The 9,085-nt window shown below is 49.6% G+C and overlaps 2 protein-coding genes across 2 annotated transcripts in view; one reads left to right on the top strand and one right to left on the bottom strand.

Annotated features, from left to right (window-relative positions):
• METTL21B (methyltransferase like 21B) overlaps positions 1-4,815 on the bottom strand; it is a 7,601-nt gene extending 2,786 nt beyond the window's left edge. The window contains exons 1-2 of the mRNA XM_008570158.1: positions 4,582-4,815; positions 4,357-4,468 (exon numbers count right to left, since the gene is read on the bottom strand). Of these exons, the coding sequence (XP_008568380.1) occupies positions 4,357-4,468; positions 4,582-4,758 (289 nt within the window). The 5' untranslated portion in view covers positions 4,759-4,815. The remainder of the gene's footprint in view (positions 1-4,356; positions 4,469-4,581) is intronic.
• Positions 4,816-5,279: 464 nt separating this feature from the next.
• Positions 5,280-8,695, top strand: METTL1 (methyltransferase like 1). Its single transcript, XM_008570153.1, has 6 exons — positions 5,280-5,483; positions 6,133-6,296; positions 7,193-7,377; positions 7,470-7,583; positions 7,737-7,838; positions 8,002-8,695. Exons 1-6 carry the CDS (start codon positions 5,371-5,373, stop codon positions 8,155-8,157), a joined length of 834 nt encoding a protein of 277 aa, XP_008568375.1. The 5' UTR covers positions 5,280-5,370; the 3' UTR covers positions 8,158-8,695.
• The last annotated feature ends 390 nt before the right edge of the window (positions 8,696-9,085 follow it).

Here is a 9,085-nt window from a genome sequence, read left to right as displayed (position 1 = left end):
CTGACAACACCAAGCTAAGGGTTAAGATCCCCTTACCAGTCATCTTTTAAAAAGAAAAAAAGACATGAAGGAAGCTGTGGAGCAAACCATGTGGATTTCTCAGGCTAAAGTCTACCAAATGACAGAGCAGCAAGTGTAAAGACATTGAGGCAGGAGTGTTTCCAACAAGTCTGAGGAACAGCAGGAAGGCCAGAGGCTAGAGCAGTGTGAGTGAGGGGGATAATATTAAGGATTTGGATCAAAATCAGCGCCTCGTAAGGAGACAGAGAAATCTGGCTTTTAGTTTGAGTGATACGGGAAGCTATGGGAGAAATATAAATGGAAGAATGGCATACACTGACATGCTTTAAGAGCAGCACTCTGGCTGCTGTGATGAGAAAAGAGTGCAGAAGGGCAAGATGAGAAGCAAAGAGACCAGTTAGGAGGTGGCTGCAGTAACTCAGGTAAGAGATGATGATGGTTTGAACCAGGGCAGTAGCAATGGCTAAGAAGTGGCTAAATCCTGAATATATTTTGAAGGTAGAGTCAACAGTTTTTGCCAACAGATTGGATATGAAATATTAGAGAGAGAGAGAAGCTCAGGTGGTTCCCGGATGTTTGGCTGGCCAACTGGGAGACCAAATTGCCATTTGTTTAGATGAGGAAGGTTGCCGGAGGAGCAGGTTTAGACAGGAAGAACATGAGTTCATTTCTGGACACATTAAATTTGAGGTCTCCATCACACAACCACATGAAGATATTGAGTAAGCATTAGGTTATGCAAATAAGTCTGGAGATAGAAATGGGAGAGTCACCAAAAAAACAGGAAAAAAAATTTTAAAAAGAGAAAAATGAAACAGAAAAAAAAATTTTAACTAAAAAAAAAAAAAGGAAAGAAACAGGAGAGTCACAGAGTCATCAGCATAAAATTGGCAAAGCCATGAGGTGATGGGATTGCTCTGGAGTAAGTGTAGGCAGAAAAAGGAAGGGGTCAAAGGACTGCTCCTGAGTCCTAGGACACTCAAAATTTCAGTTGTGAAGATGAAAAGGAACCAACAAAAGAGAAGGAAAAAAAGTGCCAGTCAGGTAAGCAGAAACCAGAAGTGTGGTGCCCTGGAAACCAAAGGAAGTGTTTCAAAGAGGAAGGAGTCACAGTGTCAAATGCTAAGTCACCTAAGGTGGGCTGAGAACTGACTCCTGCGTTTAACAACATGGATTTGGAAATGACCTCACAACCTTAACTACAGCAACTGGAAAGAAGGGGGGGCATGGTGGAGCAAAAGTCTGATTGGAATGGATTGAGGAAAGAGTAGGAGGAGAGGAAATAGAGACAGTGAGTATTAACTCTTTTGAGGAGTTTTGCTTTAAAGTGGAGCAGAAATGGGGTGATATCTGGGAGGAGACGTAGTATCAAGAGTTTTTTCTGAGACAGGACAAATTATAGCATATCTATATGCATATTTATATCCTGTATATATATGGAATGATCCAGAGAGAAGGAAAAATTGATAATGCAGGAGAGAAGGGAGTGGGGGTGGGGGATTGCTGAAACAATATCTTTGAGGTGGGAAGGCCTGGGGTCTTGTGACAGACAAGTGGAGGGCTTGACCTTAGCTGGCACAGTGTTCATCCATGGTAACAGGAGGGTGCATACAGTGCACACAATGCATACAGACACAGATGCAATTACATGGGTAGATGTTGTGATAGGAACATGGGAGAAAATAGAAGAAGAGATAAGAAACAAAGTCATCAGCTGAGGGTGAAGATAGTGAAGGAGGCATTTGAAGGTTTGAAGAACAAGAAAATAAGAAAATGATGTTTACTAGAATAGAGGAATAAGTGGACAAAGGAAGTGTAATAGGCTGGCTGGGTGGCCCTTAGGACCCATCTGAGGTCAGTGATAGTGAACTTAAAATGAGACCAATCAGCACAGTTGTACATAAACTAGGAGGGCCTAAGGAGTCCTTCCCTCGGAAGTGATGTTAAGCCTGAGCAATGACGGATGCATATGCATTAACCAGGTGGTAAAAGGGTTTCAGGGATTGTCTGGTTAGCTCAGTTGGTTAGAGCACAGCCTTATAACCCAAGGTCATAGGTTCAGATCCTGCACAGGCCTGCCACCAAGAAAAAAATGGCAGGCAGGGGGCGGGGTTTCAGACAGAAAGTATAGGGCTGGCTGGTTAGCTAAACTGGTTAGAGCATTGTGCTGATAACACCATCTTGTACCAGCCATCCTCCAAAAAACAGAAAGAAAAGAAAAAGAAAGTACAGCCTGTGTGAAGTCCCTATGAAAGGGAACATCAAAAGAGGCTTGAAGGGCAATAGGCAGCACAAGGAGGACAGGAGAAGAGGCTCAGAAAGAGGCTGAAGAGGGAGGCCATGCTCAAGGTGTTGGTTCTATCCTGAATACAGTGAGAAGTTACTGAAAGATATGGGGCGAGTGGGTGTGATTACAGTTGCATTTTGAAACGATCACTCTGACCACTGGGTGGAGTGCACAGAGGTCTAGGTGGGGGCAAGGAGTCAACACAGGAAGACCAGTTTGACTAACTGTAGCAATTCAGGCAAGTGATGGTTGTGGCTTGGACTGGGGTGCTGTCAGTGGAGATGGAAAAACGAGAAGATTTAAGAGATTTTTTAGGGGCCGGCCCGTGGCTCACTCGGGAGAGTGCGGTGCTGATAACACCAAGGTCCCGGGTTCGGATTCCATATAGGAATGGCCGGTTCGCTCACTGGCTGAGAGTGGTGCTGACAACACCAAGTCAAGGGTTAAGATCCCCTTACCGGTCATCTTTTAAAAAAAAAAAAAAAGAGAGATTTTTTAGGGAGTAAAATCAACAGGGTTTGAATAATGGACATGGGGTTGAGAAACAGGGACATATCAACGGCAATGTCTAAGTTTCCCAATGGGTGGATGGTGGTTTGATTCACTGCGATGGGGAAGCCTGAGGAAAAAACAGGTTTGGTCAGGGAAGACCACGAGATCTACTGTGAGCATGCCAAACTTCCCTATTGGGAAGCTTGAAGGCTCTTCTGAAAATCCAGGCAAGAGCGGCAGTGGCCTAACCTAGGAGTAGACAATCGGAGAAGTATTAAGGACCTACAGGACTGGCTAATTGCTGGGATGTGAGAGAAGAGGGTGAGGGACAAGATGACACCCAGATTTCTGACTTGGAAGATGAATAGGGAGCAAAGGGGGAGAAAGCAACCTGGGAGCAAGTGAAGGCAAGTGTTCCCATCCATATTACATGCCTTTTCACCCCTTTTTGGCATAACTGCCTACCTCTCATCCACCCATCCTTCATGGAAAAACTGCTGTTGACACCCCCTTCATTCTTTCTGTGTCTGCTGTGTTCACGCTGTTCACATCCTTCTCACCTGACAGAACTTCACCTTGATGGATTCCAGGGAGTCAAGGTAGACACAGCCAGCGCATGTCCACTGGCTCTACGCATACCTCACCATAGTTCTTGTACTGTAACATCTTCTCCTGTCTCCCCCACTAGACCATAAGCTCCTTGGGGAGAGAAAATCTGTCTTATTCATTGTTGAATCCCCAATACCTAGCATGATTGTTGGCACATAGGGGACTTGGAATACATGTTGTTTGAATGAATAGAAGAATGAATGCCTGCCTCTGGGAAGACTTCCCTTAATGTGACGTAGTTCTGTCCTTATGAACAGGATATTTGCATTACTAGGGAGATGACTTAGTAAGAGCTTTTAAATGAGTGTTTTCAGTGTGGGACTTTGTCTACCCATTAGATTATAAGTTAAGAAACTGTTTCCATTGTAGTTTTTGATTCTTGACAAAACTAAAGCAAAATTTTCTTCACCTTTTTCTTTCCCAAGTATGTGTTACCTAATTCCTACCCCTGCTTCCCACAAAACACACTCTAACCCTCAGAAATTCAGTAGCTTGTTTCTCCTAGCAATAAAATCCCAACGAATCTAAAATATATTCATAGTGAAGTTATAAAGCACTCATGAGGTTTAATACCCAAAGGTCGCCTCCTCTACAGGACACCCTAATGTATGCATTTTCACAGAAGACCGTGTTTAAAGCAAAGGGGATTTTAGGTGACAGTGTTCTCCACAAAAATCACAAAAAGCAAAAAGGTAGAAACAACTCCCTCCACAAGGCCTGCCGATTTTTATTTCTTGCCCCTAAATCAACCATCCTGGGTGCTCTGAAAGCCAATTAGCGCTGTCTGGCGCACAGAAGCAGCCTCAAACACAAACAAAAAAAGTCTGTTAAAAGGATGGGTCTGGGCTGGGCCCAAAGCACGCCCCTCTCCCAAGAATTCACGAAGTGGCCATTTCTCCAGACCGCCGTCCCCTCACCCCCTCCCACCGCAAAGCCAGCTCACGCACCCTGCAGCGCTGCCAAGATCCCCACGATGCCCGTCCCCGCGCCCAGTTCGATCACCTTCTTGCCTCGGAAAACCACATTTTGTCTCTCGAAGTAGTTGCACAGGCTCAGAGCCTACGGAAGAAAAGAAAGAATAAAGACTGTGGCGGGGATGTCTCCATATGGGAGAGGCGGAGTCCGTGGTCTCGATCTCCCACGGACCCTCGCCGGTGCACCCCACTCCTCACCGCGTCCCACACGCGCGCTGCCACCCCGAGGCGGGACCCGAAGTTCTGCGTGATGATCAGCACATGCCCACAGAAGCAGAACCGACTCCTCTCCGAGTAAGAGTCTGCGAAGAGCCCGACCTCCCGCGGGAACACCGATTCGGGCTCTGATTCAGGATCTGAGCCAGGGTCTGCCATCTGGCCGAGAGTGGCGGGGCACCACGGCCGGCGCTCGGATCCCGGATCTGTGGTGGGGTAGAGGCTGGGGTCCGCGGGCCGTCTCGGCTTCCCGATGGCACCGGGCCCCGCCCCCCGCCCCCCCGAGTGTGCCCTCCTTCCTCCAGTCGGACTTCCTGGAGGTGGAATGAGGAGCTGCCCCTCCCGCCTGCGTCCCTAGCACACACCCGGCATGATCCACGCAGGACCACACAGGTCAGATCGGGCAGACTGGTACGTGGGAGAGGAAAGAAGAACGAGGATTCATTCTACTGTAGGAGGCGGGATCCCCAGATCCCTCTCACCTATGGGCTGCACAGGTGCCTGCGACCAGGATGGCAACCCAGACCAGGCAGAAGCCCGCTGAGGGAAGAGTTCGTGTGCCTAGATCTGGCCTCGCCACCCCAGCTAGGGACTAGCACTGCGGAGACGCCCTCCTGCCTAGCCCCTCACGGTTCTCCCCGCCCAACCCAGCCGAATTTATTCTTGGGTCTTTAAGGGGCGGGATCTGCTCGCCACGTGCACGACTGCGTCATTATTGTGCGCCTCCGGTCTCCACGTGGGGTTGGGTGGAGAAAGCCGGGACTGGGGATCATGGCGGGCGCCGAGAGTGGGAACGTGGCGGGGTCTGAGGCCCCGCAGCCCCAGAAGCGCTACTACCGGCAACGTGCTCACTCCAACCCCATGGCGGACCATACGCTGCGCTAGTGAGTGAGCGGGGCAGGGGGAGGAAAGGAGGGCGGGATTCTCACTGCTGGGATGGTTGGGAGGATTTGGGATAGACCAGGGAGGATTGGCTGGGTGACGTCAGTTTGGGGCTGGGTCCGGGACATTTGATAGAAGGCGGAGTTGGACAGTTTGGAGGGGGCATGGCGTTCTGGCCTTGGTTTGGGGAGCGGTGCCAAGTCTGGGAAGAGAAAGAAGTTGTTACTGATAGAGGCGGAGTGTGTTTACCATATTTCGGTTTTGTTTGTGGGATTTAATAAGAAAATAAACATGTACGCAATCCTGCCCTCGCCTTAGTCCATCCTCTCCCCCACAGAGCGCATAAACAAAGTAGGATCCCAGTGCCTCAGGCAGCCAGTCTCGGAGAGAAGGGGAACTTGTGCCCCAGAAAGAAGACTTCTTGGCCAGAGTCACATTAACCCACAGAATCAGGGGCCTCGTGATGGGCCTGTGATTCACACTCGGAGTAAAGGGTGGTTTCCATTGTGCCTCCTAGAGGTCACAGGGCCCACTATTACAGAATTTTTAAGAAATCCTCCTCCCGTCTACTTCCCACTCTCACCCACCCCCGAACACGCAGTACCACTTCTGCAGTTCAACCTCACGTTTCTCATGTCTTCTTTCCCATAGCCCTGTGAAGCCGGAGGAGATGGACTGGTCTGAGCTATACCCAGAGTTCTTCACTCCACTCACTCAAAATGGTAGCCATGATGATCCAAAGGATAAGGAAGAAAAGAGAGCTCAGGCTCAAGTGGAGTTTGCAGACATAGGCTGTGGCTATGGTGGACTGTTAGGTAACACTCTGGCATTTTCTCTGAGGGGAGGAGGGACCTAGGTTCTGCCACCTCAGCAGGTTTGGTGTGGGCCATAGTTGGCCTTTCCCCTTCAGACCAAACACTCATGATGTCAGCGTGGAGAGCCTCCACCTTCCCTCTACTCTGGGTCTGTGGCCTTTGCTCTGGAGAAGGGAGGGGGCTGCCTCAAATGCCTCTTAGTACCTAGGTTGTCCTGTCTGGCCCCAGTCCCTAAGTGAGCCATTTCACCTACCAGGTGCTGGGTCAGTGAGCTGGTCAGCACAAGGGTCATAGATTAGCCACTGTGCCAGTGATCCTGAACTGTCTTTCTCAGGGATTCCACCACCTCGCCTCTCCCTCCCTGCCCCCTCACAAGAACTCATTCCTTCTGCTTTACTCTATTGTTTTTTGAATTCCTCTGGTCTGTATTGCCCCAACCTTGCATGCCAAGCCACTTAACTATTTTTAGATCTTCCTACCTATACAGATAACAGTCTGACAGAGAGGAAGAGCATGGTACTTGGAGGAAAAAACCTTGATTCAAATTCCAGCTCTACCCCTTCTTAGCCCTATGATCTTGGGTATTTCTGACCCTGTTTCCTCACCTTCACAATTTACCACAGAGTGTTATAAGGATTAAATGAGACAATGTGTGAAAACTCTAAAGCAATTGCAAATATACATGTATGCTCAGCCCTCCCATTCCAGTCCTGGTGACAGTTTTCATATCTCCCCCATGGTCTTCAACAAAGAACTATATCCATATAGGTGTCTTTGTCCTGACTTGCCATTCCTGACATTGATAGTTGCAGATTGAGGCTTCCTTTCCTGTGTTGATCCCTTTGCACTTCCTGCAAGTATGAGGTTGATGAATCTATTGCTATTTCTGTGTCCAGTGGAACTGTCACCGCTGTTCCCAGACACGCTGATTCTGGGTCTGGAGATCCGGGTGAAGGTCTCAGACTATGTACAAGACAGGATTCGGGCCCTACGCGCAGCTCCTGGAGGTGGCTTCCAGAACATCGCCTGTCTTCGTAGTAATGCCATGAAGCACCTTCCTAACTTCTTCCACAAGGGCCAGGTGTGGAGGGGCCCTGGTGGGTTAGGCTGGTAGGCAGGTGGGGCATGGAGGCCAGGCTCTCACAGCCCTGTCTATGCCTGTCTGTCTCACAGCTGACAAAGATGTTCTTCCTCTTCCCTGATCCACATTTCAAGCGGACAAAGCACAAGTGGCGAATCATCAGTCCCACACTGCTGGCAGAATATGCCTACGTGCTGAGAGTTGGGGTGAGTCGAGTGTGGGAGGGAAGTCGGGGTGAATTGCTTACTCAGGGACCCTTTGCTAAGAATTCAGAGGGGGTGCATTTAGGGCACCACTTCCATCATCTTGCTGCTCAATTGCATGCAGCCCTCTGTCTGGGGTGATTTTTGCCTATGCAGGGGCTGGTATATACCATAACTGATGTGCTGGAGCTACACAACTGGATGTGCACCCATTTTGAAGGGCACCCCCTGTTTGAGCATGTGCCTCTAGAGGAGCTGGTAAGTAGGGGGCATAAGGGAAATTGCAAAGGTGCAGGCCTTTTCCACAGTGGTTCTGTATTCTTTGAACTCAGCTCAGTGCCAGGAGGATGGGGTGAGAGTCTAGGGGACAGGGACAGTCTGAATGATGGGCAAGGATTTATTGGACCCTTTCTTCTCCCAGAGTGAAGACCCCATTGTGGAACATCTAGGCACCTCAACGGAGGAGGGAAAGAAAGTGCTACGCAATGGAGGAAAGAATTTCCCAGCCATCTTTCGAAGAATACAGGATCCCACCCTCCAGGCAGTGACCCCCAATCCTACCCTGCCTGGCCACTGACTGGTTACCCTGCCTTAGCTGGACCCCACCTTCCAAGGATTGCAAAGAAGATCAGAACCCCCTTGGGCTTCCCAGCCAAGACTGCTAGGGCTGAGAGGCAGTGATCTCTCAAAGAAGTTGGGGCACTGCCTAGGGCAGAACCCTGATGTTCACAACTACCCCCAGCTTGTCTAACCTTCCTGTCCCTCCACTGCCAGCAAAAAACAAAAGAAACTGACTAGGAAGGTGAAAGGACCTTGGACCAGAGGGGATCTTTGGAAAGGTGTGGGGTCTTGCTCTTCCTTAGCACACCCTTTTCCTGTGGGATCTCTCCAGCTGAAGTGAGGAGTGCAGTGCTCCCCTGTCTGTTTAAACTGCCTGCGAGACTCAAGTCACCTGTTCACTTGTGTTTACCCTGTGGTCCTGGGATAATGTGTATGTGTGTGCGTGTGCCCATGCTACTGTTTCTCAGGAAAGCCTGGAGTGTGTATCACGTGCGTTCTCCCATCTTCCCATCCACCCCCTGTCTGAGCCCTGACCTGGGCAATCTGTGCTCACTTTACAATTGCTGTCTCTGGAGAGTCCCTGGAAGGGTATGGGGGTGGAAACCCTCTCCTTTTTCATGTTGACCTTTGATTCTAGAACTTCAGAGCTGTCTGGCACGAGCCAGATAGGGGTGGGATTGGGAGGGGAGAGTGATGAGCAGAGAGCTAAACTGGAGGATTCTGAGGCTAAAAGTAGGAAGGGGCTGCTGACCAGAAAGCCTCCCAGAGGAGACTAGTCAAGGCTAGTCCTTAGTTCCTGCTCCTCAAGCCCCCAATTCACATGGCTTGACCTAAGAGACCCCCTTCCCTGGAGTCATTTAACACATTAACCCACCTGCCTTCTGCCCAGCATGTGTTAGGTACAGGAGGAAGGGGAGATGTGCCTAGTGCAGGAAAATTCTCAC

Source organism: Galeopterus variegatus, unplaced genomic scaffold (assembly GCF_000696425.1).
Source record: "Galeopterus variegatus unplaced genomic scaffold, G_variegatus-3.0.2 Scaffold576, whole genome shotgun sequence".
In the NCBI taxonomy this organism is placed as follows: Eukaryota; Metazoa; Chordata; class Mammalia; order Dermoptera; family Cynocephalidae; genus Galeopterus; species Galeopterus variegatus.
This window is presented reverse-complemented; position numbering and strand designations above follow the sequence as displayed.

Bases quoted from the DNA above. Each gene is read 5' to 3' on its own strand.
- METTL1 (XM_008570153.1), top strand. From the start codon at position 5,371: ATGGCGGGCGCCGAGAGTGGGAACGTGGCGGGGTCTGAGGCCCCGCAG. The intron at 7,378-7,469 runs GTGTGGAGGGGC...TCTGTCTCACAG, and splicing joins ACTTCTTCCACAAGGGCCAG to CTGACAAAGATGTTCTTCCT. The intron at 7,584-7,736 runs GTGAGTCGAGTG...TTGCCTATGCAG, and splicing joins CCTACGTGCTGAGAGTTGGG to GGGCTGGTATATACCATAAC.